The following is a 21,037-nucleotide window of genomic DNA, read 5'->3' on the forward strand; positions in this document are numbered from 1 at the left end:
AGCTCCGGGCCCTCCGGCCCCTCAGCGCCCTCACCCCAAAGCCCCGCCCCCGCCCGGCCCACCGCACGCCCTACCGCTCTGATTGGTCACAGCTCCTTAGAGTGACAGGGGAACAGCCAATCAACGTGCGCAGAGTAGCGACTGGCGGGGAGGGTTCCTGTGCGCGGAGCCGGCGCTCCTCCCCACCCTGCGGGGCGGGCGCGGGCGGCGCTGAGGGCGGGAAGGCGCCGCTGTCCCGAGGGAAGGAGCCGCTGCCCGCGGGGAAGGAGCCGCCCTGTCCCGGCTGTGCCATGGAGGACGTGCTGCCCTCGGGCCTGCTGGAGATCTGTCTGCTGGTCGGGGCGCCCACAGAGCGGGTGCGGGCGCTGCTGCAGGTGAGCGGGGTCCGGGCGGGTGGTGCCGGTGCGTGGGGCTGGGTTTGTCAGCGCATGGAGCTGAAATGTCCCCACAGAAAGTTGTTTTGACAGGCGAACGTCGGCAAAACAGGGAGAATTTGGTAGCGGTGTGAGGCGGCTGCACTTTTCCAAAGGTCTGAGTTTAGATGGAGAACTCACTGTAGGTTTGTATAAGCAGGGACAGCAAAACGCTTAACCGTGCGTTCTTTACTGGGTGTTAATGCACGACCTGTCTCCGCTGCAGAGAAAAGCAAAAGAATAAAGGCTGGTAACTCTTATCCTCAGGAAAACACCAGATCTAAATCCCCGTGAGCTCTGAGTTTGGCGTAACCTGAACCACTTGGATACAGCAGGAGCCGGTGGGTGGGTTACTACTTTGAATATGTGGTTTATAATTTGTTTATTATTTGCGCATGTGGGCTCACAATGACAGCCCTCTCCTCCTGGTTCTGCTCGGTTCGAGTGTGCTGCTGGGTTTGTTCCGTACCTATGAGCTGTGGGAAGAGCAGCGGTGCCAGCACGTGGAAAAAAAGGCCAGACAGCTCCCAGGGATCTCAGTTGCTCTGCTTGAACTTGAATTTGATTGTGCTCTAATAGCATTAGATAAAGAAGTCTTTGTTGGGCTTGTTGCTTGTTCACTCGCTCAGGAGACGGCTTTTGCTGATGTCAGCTTCTTAAGTGATAACAGAGATTCACATGCCAGGATCTCATTCATGTGTACTTGAGAATGGGAAAATAGTTCCTAAATGTCAGCACCAGACTTTTGAAATCTGTGTGTACATGGTGTTTTATCAGAAGCATGAGAAGTGAACCCAAAGGAAAGAGAATTTCTTATTCATTCCAGTTTGCTTAGTTCTCACTGCTTTCTGAAAAAAACCAACCTGTGGAACAACAAATAAGAAATTTGCTACAGAAAGCAGAAGCTGTTCTAATATTCTGATCATACTGCAGGTTCTGAATTGTTTCTTTGCTCAGGATACAAAAAGGTATCAGAAAACAAAGTAGTCCTTTCTTTTGTCAATATGAACTTCAGTAAAGTCCCTGCACACTGTTGCATCACGGGGTTTTCAGTCACTGTCTTGGGGAAAGCTTACAGATTTACTCCACTTCCTTTTCCTTCTGCAGCACTGTCCACATGAGGAGAGTGGAATATGTTTTTATGGCTAATTTTAGTGAGTGTAGAAAGAAAAGACTTTACTGAGAGAAGATAACATTCCAAATGAAAATAGTGGGTCTCTGATGATATTTACAGATTTACAGGGGGTAAAAATCCTGATCATTGTTCAAATCATGGTCTTCGCAGTGTGTTGGTGCATTCTTAGCTGTACTTAAACATGGAGTGATAAAGCAAATGAAATCAGTGGGACAATTATATAACTCACCCCCAAAGGAAGAAAAATTTTGTATGACTGACCTGTTGTCAATGGGGGGTCCAGGAAAAAAAGAAATAGTTTTCCACTGAAGCTTCTGAAACAGAAATTTCTGGGCTGTCATCCATTGCTTATCCTTATTGCCAAGAAAATTGTCACTCTGAGATTTCAGTTTGAAAAGATCAAAGGCTGCTATTTTCAGCTAGAGGTTTCTTTCTTAGCACTGGAAGTGTGTATTTAGTAAGAATGAAATGAACAGAAGTGATGCTTCTTTTCCCTAAGTTATCTACAGCTACAAAGCTGGGTTTTGGCAAGTGTGTGCAAGCTGTCTGTGGCATGTCTCAGATCTTTGACAGGTTCCATCAGTGGGATCTGTGTCTGCCCACCACAGTCAGTGGTACAGAGCTGGTCATGTTGATGCAGACAATTTTTCACCAAAACATTTTTTCCTGCTTGTGTAGTGCCTCCCTGGCTGTCAAGGTGCCTGAAAGAAATGAGGTGTGATCAGATTGAGCCTCAGTCAGCAGTGTGTGCTTGTTGCAGTGAAAAGCACCTGGAAAAGCCCTAGAAGTGAATCCATGGGAACCCTGGGAATCAGCAAAGCCAAGTTCAAGGTGCTGTCCCTAAGTCAAGGCAGTCCCTGCTGTTGGTACCGACTGGGTGATGCAGGCAGCCCTGCCAGGGAGCACTTGGAGTGCTGGTGGATGCTGGACATGCCCTGGCCATGGGCACTTGCAGCCCAGAAAGCCAAACAGGTCCTGGGCTGCATCCAGAGCAGTGTGGGCAGCAGGTGAGGGAGGGATTCAACCCCTCTGCTCTACCTGGAGTGCTAATCCAGCTCTGGGGTCCTTAGCACAGGAAGGACATGGAGCTCTTGGGGCTGGGTCCAGAGGGCCACAAGGATTATTAGAGGAGCACTTCTCACATGAGGAAAAGCTGAGAGAGTTGAGGCTGTTTGGCCTGGAGGAGAAAAGGCTCTGGGGTCACCTTATTGAGGATTTTCAGTACCTGAAGGGTCTCCAGGAGAGCTGGAGAGGGACTTCTGACAAGGGCATGGAGTGATAGAATGGGAGGAACGGCTTCAACTGACAGAGAGCAGGGTTAGATTAGATATTAAAGAGAATTTTACTGTGAGGGTGGTGAGGCCCTGGCACAGGTTGCTCAGGGAACCTGTGGATGCACCATCCCTGCAAGTGTTCAGGGTCAAATTGGGTGGGGCTTTGGGTGGCTCAGTCTCGTGGAAGATGCCCCTGCCCATGGCAGGAGGATTCAAATGAGATGAAAATTTCTGATCCCTCCCAACCCAAGCTGTTGTGTGATTGTCTGATAAGTAACTGTGTAATGGCCTGCATCATCAGGACTGTGGCTCACAGGCAAGGGGAAGGGACTATTGCTGTTATTGTTGTTACTCAAAACCCTTGAGTTCACATCTGGAATATTGTCCCACATTTGGAACTGTCTTTGTACTGGAGAGCTGCTGGCAAACAGGAGTGAGACCAGAAGAAGCTGTGCTGAGGGCTGGGGCATAAGGGAGGAATAATCTCCTTCCCAAGGGACTTCTGAAACTTGACTGGATGAAACCCAATGCAACCAGACCTAATGTCACCCTTATCACTGGTATGAGCAAAATGTTGCACAAGAATCTGCAGAGATCATCCTACAATTGTTTGGGTTGGAAGGGACCTTAAAGATCTCCCAGTTCTGAATCCCCTGCCAAGGGGCAGGAGCACCTTACACTGAACCAGCTTGCTCAGAGCTCCATCCAGCCTCACTTTGGACACTTCCAGAGGTGCAGCATCCACAGCTTCTCTGGGCAACCTGTTCCAGTGCCTCACCACCCTCACAAAAAAGAATTTCTTCCTAATATCTAATCTAAACCTGCCCTCTGTTGGTTTAAAGCCATTCCCTTTTGTCCTATTACTACAACCTAATTGTCCTGCCCAATCTAATTTTTCTGAGGCTTCATACTTTCCCTGCCTAATTATTTGTTAAAGAAACCAGTTCTTTCATGACATTCAAAGTGAAATTAACTTCTTCAATGATGGGAAGAGGAGAATGAGGTCAAGGAAACACCAGATAGCTGAAGTCATGCTCTGATTTGTGGTTTCAACACATTGCTGTTAGTGTCTAAATAGTGCAGTCATTGTAGAAGTCTGTCTTGTATCAGAGTCCTTTCCAGCAGTGCTGTTACAGGAACACCCTCAAATGGGGATGGAGTAAAATCCCCCACTGCTGTTGGTAAAATCTCTGTGTGATGCAAGGAGATTTGGTAGCAAGAAGCTGCAAAAGGGAAGTGTTTCAAAGTGAAGAAGTAACACGAGCAGCAGAAAAGATAAAATGTTCAAAGAACAGCAGAAACAAGTGAATGTTGTTCTATTGCTGCCTATTCACTATCCCTGAACTCAAGGAGTAAAAATGTGACTTTGGCCAAGACATTAATGTGAGCTGACTCAAATGCTGGAGCCTGAGTCAGTGGGTCAGTGACAGTGCTGACAGAGCTGTTCTGTGGGGGAAAATGGTCTTTAATGTCTCTGGAGTAGCTCAAGACATCAAGGATCTGCCGTTTCAGGAGCTGTTGGGCTGTGAGGCCGTTGAACTGCTGGCTGCCATCCAGCACAGAGATGCCTCAGTGCAAGGCAGGGATTGCCCTGTCAAAGCAGCTCTGTGTGAAAACCTCAGCAGGGCAAATCTGCCAAGTTGAAAATGCTGCTGCTGGAGCACTGTCTGTGTTTTTCTTGCATAACAGCCTCAGGGCTGAGCCTTAATTCTTCATTTCCTCCTGAAATGTTTAGCTGCACGTTAGTTTGAGGGTGATCATGGTGAATTTATCTGTGTTTCCAGTTTCTTCACTGCCTTTGTCAGCTGCCAGCTAAGGAAATGACACTTGAAGTTCTTAGCATGTGAGGATGTGACACTCAGTACCCCAATTCATTATGTGCTTTTTGAAGTCACTACTATCTTTTGACTATCCTACTGGACACTTACATGAACTTTTCTTTTCCCTACCAGTTTACTTTTACTTCAGGCTCTTTGTTCATTAAAAGTGTGTTTTTTCGCTTCTTACTTTTAGTGAAGTAGTTTCTTTAGAAAATCCTATTATAATTACTGTTTTAGTTTATGGAATTTAAGATACCATAACTAACATGTCATGAAGCATTCCTTCACATTTTTCCTATGATGCTCAAATGTGGAAAAGAAAACTATTAGTGGACGTACATGCTGGGATGTAAGAGCTGAGACTTCTGTCTCAAAACCTGGACAGTGGAACATTGGAACAGAGCTTTCTATGTTGTAGCTGTTTTTTTTTAAAAATAGGGAAATAATGGGTGAGGCCAGCACTGGTTCTCAAGGAGCATCTTGCATCATATCTGGTGATAAAAGCAGCATGTATGCTTCACCTCCTCTGACTTTGAAGATGTTTACAAAAAGTTAAAAACAAAACAACATTTTACCACAGGCTCGCCTTTCCTGTTTCCAAATATCCGTTGGTTAAACAAAGCTTTTGCTTGTTTTTTTAACCTTGCAGGAAGAATTGAAATTGCAGTGAAGTAATTGGAAATGCAGCTACTTGGCTCAGCTGTGTGGTCAAGAATACAAAAAGGGCTCCCCAGTATGAGGAAATCTCTCTGATCACTTCCTGCCCAGCTTTCCATTGCAGGGCAGTGAGGGCTTTCAGGCCAGTGACACTTTGCAAAGCTGTCTGTGAAAAATGTTGTAATTTCATACATGCTCTTGGGGTGCCTGTTCCACTGAGCCATCAGTACATGGAGGGATTCTCATGGCTTCAGTGTCCTAAAGTTGTATTTATTGTAACAACGATTGTAGTTTTTAATTGTGCTTTGTTAATTGCCTTATAAAATTAAGCCTTGTCTTGTGAAAGTCTGTGTTTGTGTTGTTTAGGGTTTGGTTTTGGTTTTTTTTTGGTGCATGTTATTTGTTCTGAGTTGAAAGGAAGCTTTTCCTGAAGTCAAACAAAGACTTATCTAAGAGGCTCAGCTTCTTCTGTTTCTTTTCATTTATTTATTGCCTGGTTTTTGTTTTTTTTTTTTTTGCCAGCGTTTATTTTAAATATAGTTTAAGTATATCTTAAGACTGAAAAGGAGGAAATATGGTATTTGATATCTGTTAGTTTCTTTTGTCAAAGACGTAATACTGATATGGGACATTTTGAGTGATGGATTCCTTGCCTGCTAAAAATGCCCATTTTCCTTGCATTAAGATGCATAAAACAAATCTTTAATGCAAAAATCAATTCTTTAGGAAGCAGAAAAATATATTTGAAACCCACAATTTTAGGGGTAGAAGAAAACCAAGGTTAAAAATTATGAAAAAAACCCCACATATCAGGATGAGTGTCATCTTAGAGTTTGTTTTGTTTGTTCTTTTTTTCTACAGGGCACTCAAAGAAGACTCAGAAATCCTCCTCCCCTTGATCCAGAAGTTCTGTCAGTATTTGTGCCTCCCTTTATCAGCAGAGATGATGTGCAGATGATTCATGCTGGCAATAACTTGAATAAAAGCAAACGCCGCTCCTTCCGAAAGAAAAAAGAGAGACCCAAGGCTGAAAATGTCAAGAGCCTCAATGGGGAGCAGAAAGCACCTGACACAGAGGATGTGACCGTTCCAAAGGACATTGATCTCATTGCTTTGCCACAGCTCTGCTTCCCAGGTACACGAGGGCTCACACTTCTTGTTGAGAATTGTTTTAATGTAAATATTTCTTGACCCATAGTTCAGCCCTTATTTTTTAGCCTTTGTTGGTAAATCTTGGTTTGAACGAAGTGCAAACATGCACACACTTGAAAAATTATTTTTCACCCCAAAATGGCTGAGTACTCTCTCACTTCTCATTTTGATATGCCTGAAGTAGTTAATATTTCCTCCAGGTTTAACTGGAGAAATTTTAGTATGTGTGTCATTATTGCAGACCTTTTTAATGTCTTGGGGAAAAAAGTGATTTAAACCCATTTCTTATATTTTACCTCTGAAAATGCAGAATAATTTCATCTTTGCTTCTTCAGTAATGTGCAGCTTACAACCTCTGTAACAGCCCTTAGTTCAAATTGACTGTATATTACATTTTAATCCCTTGAAATGAAACATTTCTCTTGAAATGAAGTGGCAATGTGCAGTATTTGTCATGAATTGTCTTTCACACAACTGTAGTTCAATATATAATTAAAAATATGGTTGCTGCCTTCATTTCAGGAGGACTTTATGTAACTTCTGAGTTAAAAGAGGACCACATCCATTTCCTGGTCTTCACTGATGTCTGTGGTAACAGAACATATGGAGTTGTTGCACAGTACTACCAGTCAATACAAGTATGTGATTTAACTCATTCTTCTATTAAAACATTAAAATCTATAAAAGCAAATCACTTTGAAAATAATGTGACATTTGATTTATCAAATTAGTTAACAGGTGTGTTTTTATGTTAGGGGGGCACAGGACAAATCACACTTTTATGGCGCCATTTTAAATGAAGTACTTTAGAACACACTGCATTAGGAAAAACTGGTATGGATTTAGGAGATTTGGATATTGAGGAGCAGACTTTATCCCCTGGATGTTTTTTTTTGTAAAGATTGTTCTTTCCAAACAATGAAAGATGTTCTTTCTAAATACATTTTGTGCTGAAATTGTTTTTAATACATGTTGTTTAAGTCTCGTAGGCTGACATTTTTCTGAAGACCTAAAGGGAGATAAACATCAAAATCCCTTTGAAATATAGAGGGAATAGGATGTCACATCTCTAAGGTTCTCAAGAAAAGATCAGCCATAATTTGATGATTAACACAAAGTCATTAATGTGCAGTTTTCTTGCAGGATGGCTCCTCCTCCTCCAATGGGCAGGGCCCTTGGGAATCTGCACAGACTGGGAAGGTGCCTGCCTGCTTTGTACCCTGTGCTGTTTGTGTTATATCCAGATACCCATATTTTAGTGCCCTCAAGGATTGTCTCTCTTGGTAAGATTTGCTCCCCTGTGTGTTTCTGCTGGAAATGGCTGCAGGTTTTTAATACCTGAATTTGCTTGATGTGGCCAGGAGAGCTGTGTGATGCTGAAGCAGTGGTTGGTTTTATGTTAAGGTTTTGTGGGAGAGGAAAAGAAGAAATGCTATGTCAATGCTGCCCAGACAGTAAGTGCAAATTCTGAACATCAAGGGTATTAGTTATGATGTTGTCTTCATTTTCTTTGGGGGTTTTTGCTAATGTGTATGGAATGGATATTTTACAGTTATTATTGGCTTTTTTTGGAGTGGTTTTTTCCACTCTTATGAAAATTGCTTTCAAAGCACAAAAAGCTTTTTATAATTCACCAAATAAAGGTCATAAGAACATGAATATATGTATTAATAAGCAGTTAATGACACATTAGGGAAATAATCCAAGTCACTTGAGGAAGTGGAGTGGTTACTTGGATGTTGTAGAGCTAGGAGAGAAATTCTTAGGATACACTGGTTAGAAGCAGTCAAATCCTCTGCAGTGTAGATTATGTAAAAGGTAAGTGAACATGGATCTATCATGTTATTAAGTAATCTCTCTTATTTTGAGGTTACTTTATTGTTAAATTGTTAAGATTTATTTGCATCTATTTTGGATTAAAACTTTCTCACATCAGGGAACCTGCCTGGATCATTGGCCATTACTGTGTGTCTTCACTTGCAGACCTGTTGTCCAAAGATAGAAGAGGTTTTCTTCACTAAATTTCAGTCAAGCTTTCTAAAGTCAAATCTGAACCCAGCTGCAGGTGTTTGCTTCTTGTACATAAGCTGAAAGATGTTGGGGTTCAGGTTGGAGCTTGAGCCTTCCCCAGTGCTCTGCTGGGGCTCATATCCCGAGCAGGTGAGCAGGGGACACTCCCTGGGTGCCACCTGAGGTGCATCCCCAGCCCTGACCTGGCTCCTGGACCTGAGCACTCCTTTCCCAGCCATGCACCTCCTCTTCCCTGTGCTGTGGATTTGGATCTTGGAGCACTGGCTCCTTCCCCTGGGCTGCATGAGGAGAGCCCTGGAGGAGCAGAGCAGTGCCCTCCTCCTGGGCATTTTAGACATTGGCTCAAAAAGGCTGTGAGGTCAGAAATGAGCCACTCTGGCAGCCCTTTTAAGGGCATGCACCTCTGCTCTGTCATTTTTAAAGCATTAGTGAAGGGGTTTAATGTGGACAAGGCACTTCAACATAATGGAAACAGGGTGTGCACAGGTCAGTGTGAAATTAAAATAAATGTTCAGTGAAGTAAAAAGGAAATGTTTGTTTTCCTTTCTCCTTTCCTGCTCAGATCACTCCCCCCTCCTTTTATATTTAAGTGGATTACATCAGCCCTTGGTAGTGCAGGAACTGATTCACTGCTGCCTTTTACAAGTCTCAAATCTCAAGTTGCTGCTAATCTGCACATGGAACCCTTCCAGCTGTGACTACAGCTGTGCCTACTGTTTCCATCCAGCTTTTATAGTGGATTCCTGCTGCTTTTCCACTGCCAGCTCAGCCTGTGAGAGGGCTCAGCTCACACCAGCTTTGCACTGGGTGGGAGATGGATTAGGTTTGACAGTTACAGTGCTCATCAGTGGTTTATGTAGAGTATTCATAAAGAGTCATTTCTTCTGTGAAGTGAGACATCTCTGAGCTGGGAGAAGCAGTCAATTAGCAAATGGATTTTAAAAGAGCCCACTGAGGGAGAAGTGGGAAAATCTTCAGGACAATCATGGAAAATTCCAGATGTTGTAAAAGTGTTTCTAGTTCTTGTATCTGTTTAGAGGAGACAGTAACCAGATAGAATTAACCCCTAGATCTGCTTCTGCCTCTGGGTGGGTATTTTAAACTTGAAAACTATTTAAACATTATAATGAAACACCTCTGCCTTGATTTTATCTACTAGGATTTGGCACCTATTTAAAGCATTAATGTCCACAGATTTCTCTTTTGAGTCTGTACTGGTTTCTGAGAGGAGTTCAGTTGATCAGTACTGTACAATCTGAGCTTCAAGTGATTTGTAAATATGTGAATAATTATAGGGAAGTTCAACAGGACAGTAACCTTCCACATTAGTCTTGTGTGTTGTCTTGGTCTTTTAACTGGGGAATTTTTCACACAGCTGCACAGCTCTTCCCCTTTTTGCTGTTGCATCTGTGAGATGGGAGTGTGTGTAACTGGAGGGGGAGTGAGTGCCAGTGACAGAGCTGAATTTGGAGTTGGCATTTCCCACGGTGCTGGAAACTCCACTGATTAGGTTTCCATTAAATTAAAAATGTTTCACTGTGCCAGAGTACACTGGACACTGGGGTGGAGGGGAAGGGAAGGGGTGGAGAGATGCAGGTTTTCCTTATTTTGGTTGTTCTACTGAAATGTTTCCATGTGGCATGAAACAGTTGTTCTGAATGCAACATAAACAATTGCAGCCAAGACCTCTATGAGATATTTGAGTGTAGTGCCCTGTACAGCTGCAGGTGTTCTGACTTTTTGGGACATTACAAAGCACTGACATTGTCTTTCTGTAAACCAGAAAGGGACTTACTGTGTGTCATCAGGTGACCAATGGGTTAATAACCTAATTAAGTGTTTTTGTTGCTTGAATGTACTCAGGTAGCAGTGCCTCTTATACTTAACAAATAATAACACCTTCAACAGCACACTTGTATCCTTGGTATGCTGCAGAGCTGTTCTGCAGGATGCTTCAACTGATTCATCATTCTCCAGGCAGGAGTTCTGGAAGCACTTGCTGGTGGACCTCAAACCACCTATTGCCAGTGTGTAGCCCTTTCATTGTGATACCTATGCAAGAATGCTGTTGCTCCTGAAGATCTGATGTTCAAGTAACATCTAAAGGGGTTCTGCTTCCATCCAGGATGATTTTTTGCAGTAAAAAGTTTCCTTTTCCTCCAGAATTCTGTGCATAGATTATTTTCTTCAGTACCTAAGTGCACAGAATTACTTAGAGGTGAGATGGTACTTGTTTTCAGTCAGAACAATCATCAAACGTATTTTTTTACATAAGTATTCCTAGATAAAATCCAGGTTCCTAAACCTTTTCAAGTGGCAGAGTAGAAATCACAACTGAAAACTGAACCAAGCTAAGATGCACAGGCAACATCAAGCTATAAATCCAGGTAGGTGCTTTGAACTGCAAGGGAATCTGCAAGCTGTCATCAGTCATGAAGGTCTTGGTATTCTGTGCTATTAATTTTATAACTAATTTCCATACTGCTAGCACTCAGTGCTTCCAAATCTAGAGAACATTTTTTGTGGGGTGTGTCTGCCTTTCTCCAGAGCAAGCAGATGTGCACCTAAATGGTTTCACAGCACAGTGGCTGTTGGATTATTCTACATTTTTTTGAAAAGGTTCAGTTAAACTTCAGAGGTTTTGGCACTTTGCACATGTAGTATTACTTCAATCTGTTATACTGCATGAAAAGTGAAATATTCCTGGCAGTAATCTCCTGGATGAACTCCTGTCTTGGATGGATGAATAGGCTCCATTCAAACAGTAAATCTTCCAACCTGTGTGTTCGTCCCTTCAGCTGCCTTGAGAAAAGGTGGGAGTGTGCAAATAGCTGCCAGCACTGAGGCAGTACAAAGGGCCCATTCTGAGCTGCTCTTGCTTTCTGAAACACCTGTCTGTGGGCAGTTAATGGCAGTAATGAAAGGTTCATAAACTCCTGAGCTCTCCACTTGAGTGTTTCAGGGATTACTTCATTTATTTCTGCAGACGTTTGCAGTGCAGAGCTGTCAGCCGCTGTCAGGCTGCATTGATGGGGCTCCATGTCCTGAGCAGGGAGCTCTGACTCTCCTCTCTGCATATCTGTGTCTGCTGTGGCATTTACTGTCTTGATAAGAGCTTTTTGTCTCAAAGGAAAGAAAAAAAAAGGCAGGTCTGCTTACTCTGTGTGGCCAAATCTGAGGCATCACTAATGGTGACAGAGTTTTTGTTTAAATAATTGGTTCAACTGTCCGGTTTTCTTTGATAATTCTTAAATTCCCCTTTCTCTGACCCCCTGAAGAGCTGATGGACTTTTAGGGAATATTTATGTAACAGCCCAGGGCTGTCTTCAAATAGGAAAATAGTGAATTTAAATATTTCATTTGAAAGGGCTGTACTATATGACAGAATATATTTTGATTTTTTTTTTTCTGTAATCTAAATGCTGTACACAAATAAGGTGTCTTGGATCCTTATTTATCTCTTAACCTATTCAGTTGCTTCCTTCCTGAAGAGCAAGTGTTCTTCTACAGGAAACCAGTAAAGCTGCAAACTGAAGTAAAACCTCCAGGGTGCAGATAACCATATTCAGTTCCTAGTTTCTCTATATATAGATTTGCAGGCCTAGATTTCTGACTTTGTAAATATTTGGGGTTTTTCCTATAAACATGCAAGTGAATCTTCTATTGAACAAAACACCCTTTGTGACCACAAATACCTAACTTGGTAATGGTTACATTTCAGAAATGCTATGGGAGTTAGTAGTTTTCAGTCTTGATTGTGTGTATGTTTAAATGTAACAGAATTTATTTGGGGTAATATGTGAACCATGTGATCTTTGTTAGGATAATGCAGTTTGAAAACAGAAATATTTAGCAGGTTTGCACAGATGTCTCTTATTCTTTGTGTGGGCAGGAATGACAGCAAAGAGCAGTGTCCACACAGGCCTAAGCCTTGTGCTAAATATGGCTCTTGCTTCACATTCCTCTGCAGTCAAACTTGGATTTGCAACCTCTTTTTTCCTCTGGTGCTGTTTTCCATCTGAGAGCTGGTGTCTGATGCAGGGGATGGAGGAGCACCAGGGGTTGCAGCTGTGGCTGTTGGTTCCTGAAGCAGTCTCTAGAAGATGCTGTAGCTACACCTCACACATGGTTTCCTTTGGCCATCAAACCTCTGTTGATGGATATAATGCAGCAGCATTTTATGCATGGGAGTACAAAAAAACTCTGCTTCTGACACAGAAGCATCATTAAAATTTAATGAAGCTGCTGAAGTATCTAATAAATTAGAAATTAATCAGCAGAAATAATAGCTTCATTACTCCTAATAATTTTTTTCTAGATTATCAGCAGAAAGAGTTTTTTGTGTTTGCATGTTACTATTGATAAGTAATTTCCTATCATTTAATTACAGCTTACTAGTGCAGCTACGACCTTTGAGGGATTTAGATGTCGAGGAGCACATTAAAGAATTTGCAGCAAAGCTGTTTTTAATCCCCAGCCCCCCACCAGGATCACTCCACTTGGTAATTATTCTTGCTGAATTTCATCATGATTTTAACATTATGTCTTCTGAGATACTAAGATGCTGTTTTCAATAAACTGGGTGACATTCATGAGTGTCAGGTCAGAGATTACTTGGTGATGTGGAACTGATGTCAATACCTGTGCTTTAAAAATCAGGCTATGCATTGTTAGTAGAGAAAACAACAGTGTGACCATGGTTCAGGCTGGAGTGCTGGCATACCAGCCATGTTCTTTAGTTTTCAGCACTCCTCTGGGAAGGTTTTGGCTCATGCCAACTGTTTGTGGTGTGAGATGATGCCTGGGCAGGTCTGGGAGCAGCAGAACAGTGTGTAGTGGATGAAATGTTGAGTTGGCTGCTGCCTGGATAAGAGCAAGCTGAGAGGGGAAACTCTCATGCACATTTGTATTTAGTGCTGTGCATTTGTTCCTTTCTGACCCTTCCCAAGTGCAGCCAGATGTCAGCTGGGTCAGTGATTTCAGCACACACTCTGTTATCTACTGCAGTGGCTTCTGGGGAAGCAGAACTTCAGCCAAGGGCTCTTCCTTGGCTGCTTTCCTTGACCCTGGGATGAGGGGTGAGGAGGGGAGGAAAAACAGCATAGCTGGAAAATATCTGAGTGATTGGCTAAACCAGCTGTGAGTGCTGAAATGTGCAGCACGTGCAGGACCTGACCCCCAGAGATCTGAGCTGAAGTATCTGAAACTCTGAGAGACCTCATTCCTTTTGGCTTGTTTTATTTTCTTAGCATGTCAACTTATGCTCACTTATTTTGTTAATATTTTTTTTCTGTTTCCTGTGTGAATTTTATCAACAGTTTTGATTTTCCAGTTGTATCAACAAATATAAATTAAATTATTTTGTTATGCTTTTAATAAAGCAAGTTTAATTCTGTTAAAAGATGTTTAAAAAAATACTGGCCAATCACCCTATGAGAATGAGAGGAGACAAGTACATATTAATCTTTCAAACTGCTCATTATGTCTTTTAATATTTCCCTCTCTTTTTATTTTACTTTTCTGCAGTATGCAAATACCTGTCTTTTTGCTCTCAGTTCAAGTTAGTATTTTGTAGATGTAACTAAAATCCTGAATTAAATGTGCTGTGGGAACATTTTCATTAAGGAGAAAACAGAAACCATCTGTTATTACAGGTATTTCATATGAAACCACTTCAAATAATAATTCCTTCACGAGAGGATCCAGACAGTCCAATTATTGACTTGGATCTCCATCTTCCATTGCTGTGTTTCAAGCCACAGCAGGTGCTGCAGGTAAAAATAATTCATACTTTTAAATGTTTTAGAGATTGACAGTATTGGTAATTTGTAGTTTAGGAAAAAAATCAAGATGTTTATTTACTCAAAAAACTTTATAAACCCAGGAATTCAGAATAGTCTTAGTTCTGAGTATTAGAGCTATGGCAAAATAAACTATACTTCTTAAGATATTTTGTTATTGGTGGACCTGATTAGATTGAGGGATATTACATTTCTTTGCCTGTGGTCTAGAAATTGGTGTTAAATTTCTTCAGAATATATTTTAAAATGTAACTACCCAAGCCAATTGACAGATTTTATTTTGAATTTTCACTACATGCATTTCTACAAGATTTATAGTAACTTTTTCATGTTTAAGAAAGGGGCCTGTGGGAAGGATTGATGATAATTGGCACTCTCATACAAATAAGATGTAAATGGTGTGGAAATACAAAAAGCTATTTGCAAAGAATTTTTTTCAGTGCTTCACAGAGCCTTACAATAAAGTAAGCTGGAGTGTCTTTTGTAGGTTTCCTGATCCAATTCCCTGCTCAAAGGCCACCTGTGAAGTTAAGTTAGGTTGTTTAAGGTCATCAGTTTTGTCTGAACCACTTTCTCTAAGAAACCTCTTCAGTCATGAGAGTTGGCAGCTCTGCCTTATTTTTTTGGGGGTTTTGTCCAAACATGCATGTTGTGAATAAAAGTATCTCAAATCCTAAATGGTGCTGCTGCTGAATCTTGAAATGGGCGTTATTTCATTTTATAACTCTGTAAGGTATCTACTAAGAATGAGAATTTTGAAGCTGACTCTCACAAACAGATGAAATATTTGCATTTCTAGTTTTTCTAGATACCTGTTTGCAAACGTTTAACATTCTGGAAAACATTTGTTTTCCAGATCATGACCTGTATTTTGACTGAGCAGAGAATTGTTTTCTTCTCTTCTGACTGGGCTCTGCTGACACTCATTGCTGAATGCTTTATGCTGTACCTGCACCCCCTGCAGTGGCAGCACACTTTTGTGCCCATCCTGTCCAGGCAGATGCTGGATTTTGTGATGGCTCCAACATCTTTCCTCATGGGATGCCATGTTGATCATTTTGATGAAGTGAGCACGGTATGTTTTGCACCATTACCACTCTTGATTTTTACTTGCAGTGCATTTGTCCCCTTCCATATTAGGGAATATTAGATTACTAAGTGTTTTGTGTACTGGGATTAACATCTGTTAAGGCAATTGCATTTCTTTTTCTTGAATGTTGTTGTTCTCTGTACAATTTTCTACTTGTGGAAAAAATTCAGTCCTTTTCTGGTTTACTTCCTTGATGAAATTAATTGTCTGAGAAGTATGTAAATGAAAAGTCAATATTTTTACAATAAACATACAGTCATTTTTTTTTTTTTTTTTTTTGTTAAAAGGAAGGTGAAGATTTAATTCTAATTAATATAGATAATGGAGATATTTCACATTCAAAAATGGTTGAAGAGGAACTTGAGATTCCAGATGTTCCAGCACAAGCAGCAGAAACTTTCATAAAAAGGTGACAAGATCTTGAAGAGGTGTCTATCTTAGTGCATAAACCATGCTTGATGCTCCAAATTTTTTATTTTGTATTCTTTATTATTATAATATTTCATTCATATAAACCCCACTGTATTTTAGAAAAGGGCAAACTGAAAATTTCAATTAATTAGTATAGAAGTGGCTTTAAGCAGTCAAATTATTTTGCAACAACTGGAATGCTTGTTTCTTTTAATTATTAATGCACATTATACTCTGAACTTTACAAAGAAGACTGAGTGCACTGTGATTTAATTGAGTGGGGCTCCCCAATCTTGTTAGCTTGTCAGCACTTATAAATCAATCTTGCACTTCTCTAGCTGTAAGATGCATGGGCCTAAATTACTTTTTTTTTTTTTTAAAGGTATGAAAAATTGTTGATGTTAGGATGTAAGTTAATAGTTTTCTTCTGTGTGTAGAGTGGAGGGTCTGCAGCTGCACTTTGATCTGGAGCTCTGCCATCTCCGAGCCTGCACAGACCTTGGGGAGCTCCAGACCCGCAGGAGGGCTTGGCAGCAGAAACTGAACATGGATGTGCAGCAAACCATGCTGCAGTTCATTGTTAATATCTTCAGGTAAGTGGGTGTAATATTTTCTATTGTGAGAGCATGTGGTACTGGTTAAGGCACATCAGTGAAAATATTCTCATTTTGTCGTACTTTATAGATACTTTGTAAAGCTTAGGTTTTGTTAGGGAATATGAGAAGGAGATCCTGTAGCCTGATGGAATAAAAGTCATTGATGTTTTGATGCATATATACATTACTAGAATATTTTAGATAAAACTCTTCTGCTTTTGAGCTTGTCTTTTGAAGGAAGATTTCAGGAAGAGAAGGGCAGTTCTTGGAAAAGCTTAGGGCCCAGCAGGGATATCAGTGAAGTTTTGGTCCCTCTTGTTAGAGGCACATGAATTCAAACCAGGACAGGGTAGAAGAGCTGAAAGCAGGAACAAGAGTTCAGAAAACACCTGGGTGTGTTTGGGCTGAGGATGGATGAGATGCCTGGAGAGTGCAACACCTGAGAATGAAGGAGGAGCTGTTTAAGCTCAAGGGCAAAGTTTTGGCACAAGAAGGGACAATTGGCCATGAACTGGACTCAATGATCATTGCAGGTCCCTTCCTGCTCAGGGTATTCCATAAATGTATGGTAAGAAATGTGGGGTACTGGCTGTGTTTGGGACTGGCATTTTAACAATGATGTGGCCTCTTGCTGGAGGTGGTTCTTCCCTTTGGATCAGCTACTGAATTGCTCATGGGAATTCTCCTTGACACTTTCAGTCAGAAGGAGCTGGGTTAATTTAGAATCCAAATACCAGGTGTCTGTTATTGGATCAGCTTAAGGAGAGTTCCTGCAGGTGTCTGGACCCTCCAGGAAGGACAGTAGCTGCTGGGTGTGGGGAATAGAACAGCCTTTATAGACAGCTGATTATGGAAACTGAAATGCATTTATTTCCACCGTGGGATTTTGTGGATTTCAGTGTTTGGCAACAATAATTCCAGACAAAGATGAGGAGAAATGCATTTTTGCTCATAACAGCTTGAACTCTTTAATGCACTGAACATTTGGCTGCATAAAATGAACAGATGCTTTGCTCTCTAAGAGATAATATGTATCACAAAGGAGTTAATTCTTTTGCTTTCTTTCTTCTTTCCTTCAAACTTTGTCTTTGTTCTTTTTTTTCAGCCTTGTTTCTTCTATCTCCTAACTCTGCCAGCATCAAGGACTGAAGGAAAGTAACTTTCTGATGCAGTTGTTCTGTCTTCAGCAAAGCATTGTAGTGGTTTTTTTGTGTGTGGAGGTTCCATGTTTAAAGCAGACAGTGCTGAATTACACAGAACTGTGTACTTTTATTGACCATACCTTTTCCTGACCCCATATGGTTGGATAAACTTTACCAAGATGTAGGAAGAACCCTGTTTTTCATGTGCCTGTTACAGATGCAATGTGATGGGACAGTGGGAGCTCAGGTCACATCTTTCAAATTGCCCTTGATAGGTGCACTTGTCTGTTGTGCTCCAGTGGGTTGTGTGTGATTCAGGAACTGTGTATGTAAATGGAAATCCAGGATTGGAGCCTAAATCATGATTTACACAGATTCTCCTTCATGGTTTACTAAGTCCTACAGTGTATGTGAGTTTGGCAGCAGATAGACCACCCTACTTGTAAGGATTTGAAATCTTTTTTCTATGATTCAGTAACACACACTTGTTCATTAAAACTGAGTTTGCCTTCTGATGCTGCAGCACATTTCTATTTTGCCTTCTGATGCTGCAGCACATTTCTAGTAGTACCAGTGGGCTGCTGCTATTTCAAAAGTATGACTTGCTTACAAATCTCCAAGCAGATTTATCTATTTATTTATTTTTGTCTCCAGGGAGGTAAAAGACCACCTAAATTATGAACACAGAGTGTTTAACAGTGAAGAATTTCTGAAAACAAGGGCAATTGGAGACCAGCCATTCTACAAAAAGGTAAATTCAGTGCTGTGATTATCTGCTATTAATAAATTTGTATTTTAGGATTAATGCCAATATCTGGAAATTTGAAGTAATAAATCCTACATGAGAAACAGTGTTTCTTGGATAAACATTCCAATGGAATATTGTTGCAATGTGCAAACATTCTTAAAAATAAACAGACTAAAAGGAAAATCTTAATATATCCTCAGGAGAGAAATTGATTGGAAATCTTTTCACCAGGATTTCAGATTAATAGAAATAATTAAAATATTTTCAGCAGCAATTTCTAATATTATAAATGAAATGGTGGCAATTTTATGAATTGAAATTTAATATTAGTTAAAAACTCAGATGTACATGTTTAAGAAGAGCTTTGAGCAGCTGACTCCCTTAAATACCAAATAGCAAAGTGGCAGGTTTGCTTTCAGGTAAATCTTAGAAAATAACACACTATGGAGTAGTTCCTAGTGGTGTCTGGAATTATATTAAAAAAACTAAAAAAAAATCCACTAGAAAGGACTAATATTTGGGATCTCCTGGTCATAGAATTGCTGGCAAACTGTGCCACCTACTGGAGGAATACTGGAAATGGGGAATGCTAATGCTTTTGGAGATGTTTTTTTACATTGTGCATTGCAAGTTAAGAGGCATTTGAACATTTGTATCATAGACATGTTGTATTGCCTCAAATCCCAGATTTCATCTTGTTAACTGTGCAGTGATGAGAGGTGGTGGCTTTCCCTCTTTTTAATCCACACGTGGTGTTTTTTGTTGTGTCCTCTATCCTAAAAGTAGCAATTTGAGCTTTTTAGAAAGTTATTTCTAGATGACATCACAATAATTACCTGAGCAGGGAACAATTTTTGGGGTTACCAGAAGAAAAGATGATTCACTTGTCTTTTCAGTATGATGACATAATGTTAATTTAGGGTGCCCCCAAATTCTTACTCCAAACCATAGACAGCATTATCAGCACTCGGTTTAAGTAGAAAAGATAATAATAAACTTGTAGCTCTGTTTTGCTCAGTATTTCTGTTTTTTTGTTTGGCTTCACTTCTTGGAGGGCTGAGACTGTTTGCCACTAAGCAAATATCATCAAAGTCCAGAAGATGAATAGAAACTTAATTAGTTTTCTATTGAAGTTTCCAATCTTTTCATTTTTGTGATTGCTAAATTGGAATGTCTCAGTTTTGCATGTGTAAAGGTAATAAAAATGAGCAAGACATGCTAATAAAAATGTAATTTTATAAATGATCCACAGTTAACTCCTTTGTGTCTCACAGGTTTTAGAGACCTACATGTTCCACTCTTTCCTTAAAGCTCGTCTGAACAGAAAGATGGATGCTTTTGCTCGCCTTGACTTGAGTACCCAGTCTGAAGAGGACAGGTAAAGATTTCTCATTTCTTATTTTGGTTTTGAATCTTCTGGTGGTATCAGTGATCAAAGTCCTTTTGTCTCTATTGGTATGTCATCATCTATATCTAAGATTATGATTAATTGCTAACTCATTTAATTATGATTATTGTTAAAGGGTTACATGAACAGCTGTTGAAATTGTAGTTTTAATACTATTATACAAAAAAGAAAAAAAAAACAGGCAGTAATTTAGTGTCTGTGTGTGAGTTCTTATTGAAGTTGGAGGGGAGACGACCCACCTTGCATTGGTCAGCCATCAACTCCCATTTATTCATCAATTAGGCACTTTTTATAACAGTGTTAATTCACTTCATGCATATTGCAAAATCTGAGCTCACAATAGGTCAGAGATAACATACCAACTCCTCCTTATGTTTCCAATATCAAGATTTGGGTTCTCAAAATTATTCTTGCTTTCCCAAAACAGCCAAAGATAGAACATCCACTTGTTATGAGAAAGCTGCCTGAGAACTCTGATGTGCAAGGCTCTCCAGGCCTTCATGTTTGTCACTTTTACCTGTAGTTAAAAATAACCTGAGAACCTCTGCTGTTCACAGAAACAGGCTGTGAGAATCTGCTCCTCACAGCTGCCTTCTAGGCCATCTCTGAAAAAATCTCCAACAAGTTCTGAACCTAGTGATGTGCTGTTTCTCTTTCCCTCAGGTTAGATTTGATGTTTCCCTCCCCCAGAAGGCTGACCATCGAGAAAATGGCCTCCAAGCGCGTGAGCGCGGCGCGCAAGGCCAGCCGGCGCATGGTGATCAGCATGCCCAACCTGCAGGACATCAAACTGCCAGAGGGGCCCTCCAGGAACTCCTCACTTCGAAAAGTGGAGAGAGCTGTTGGTAAGGGAGCACTGGGATGGACAAAGACTCTGCTGTTGTCTTTTGGGGTGACGTCACTGAGTAGTTTGAGGAAGGTTTGAAGGAGCTGGGGCTGTTTAGCCTGGAGAAGAGGAGGCTCAGAGGTGACCTTATTGTTATCTACAACTTCCTGAAGGGAGGCTGTAGACAAGTGGGGTTGGTCTCCTCCACCAGGCAGCACTGACAGAACCAGACCACACAGTTACAAGCTATGTCAGGGAAGGTATAGGTTGGATATTAGGAAGAAATTTTTCACCAAAAGAATAATAAAGTACTGGAATGCTCCTCCCAGGGAGGTGGTAGAATCACCATCTCTGGATGTGTTTAAAGAAAGACTGGACATGGCACTTGGTGCTACAGTCTAGTTGAGGTGTTAGGGCATAGGTTGGACTGGATGATCTTAGAGGTCTCTTCCAACCTCATTATTCTGTGATTCTGTGATTGTCACTGAAACACTGTCAGCCACTGGGAAGAAATGATGGGCCAAGTCACTTTG

At 41.0% G+C, this 21,037-nt stretch overlaps 1 protein-coding gene across 2 annotated transcripts in view; it reads left to right on the plus strand.

Moving 5' to 3' along the window:
* Nucleotides 1-223: 223 nt before the first annotated feature.
* DENND3 (DENN domain containing 3) overlaps nucleotides 224-21,037 on the plus strand; it is a 31,998-nt gene continuing 11,184 nt past the window's right edge. For both annotated transcript variants that reach the window (XM_064706742.1, XM_064706743.1), the window contains exons 1-12: nucleotides 224-374; nucleotides 6,161-6,434; nucleotides 6,974-7,089; nucleotides 7,595-7,734; nucleotides 12,873-12,984; nucleotides 14,137-14,256; nucleotides 15,140-15,358; nucleotides 15,661-15,782; nucleotides 16,222-16,377; nucleotides 18,177-18,273; nucleotides 19,545-19,648; nucleotides 20,342-20,523. In XM_064706742.1, coding sequence (XP_064562812.1) covers nucleotides 291-374; nucleotides 6,161-6,434; nucleotides 6,974-7,089; nucleotides 7,595-7,734; nucleotides 12,873-12,984; nucleotides 14,137-14,256; nucleotides 15,140-15,358; nucleotides 15,661-15,782; nucleotides 16,222-16,377; nucleotides 18,177-18,273; nucleotides 19,545-19,648; nucleotides 20,342-20,523 — 1,726 coding nt within the window. In that variant the 5' untranslated portion in view covers nucleotides 224-290. The remainder of the gene's footprint in view (nucleotides 375-6,160; nucleotides 6,435-6,973; nucleotides 7,090-7,594; nucleotides 7,735-12,872; nucleotides 12,985-14,136; nucleotides 14,257-15,139; nucleotides 15,359-15,660; nucleotides 15,783-16,221; nucleotides 16,378-18,176; nucleotides 18,274-19,544; nucleotides 19,649-20,341; nucleotides 20,524-21,037) is intronic.

Source organism: Zonotrichia leucophrys, chromosome 2 (genome assembly GCF_028769735.1).
Source record: "Zonotrichia leucophrys gambelii isolate GWCS_2022_RI chromosome 2, RI_Zleu_2.0, whole genome shotgun sequence".
Taxonomy (NCBI): Eukaryota; Metazoa; Chordata; class Aves; order Passeriformes; family Passerellidae; genus Zonotrichia; species Zonotrichia leucophrys.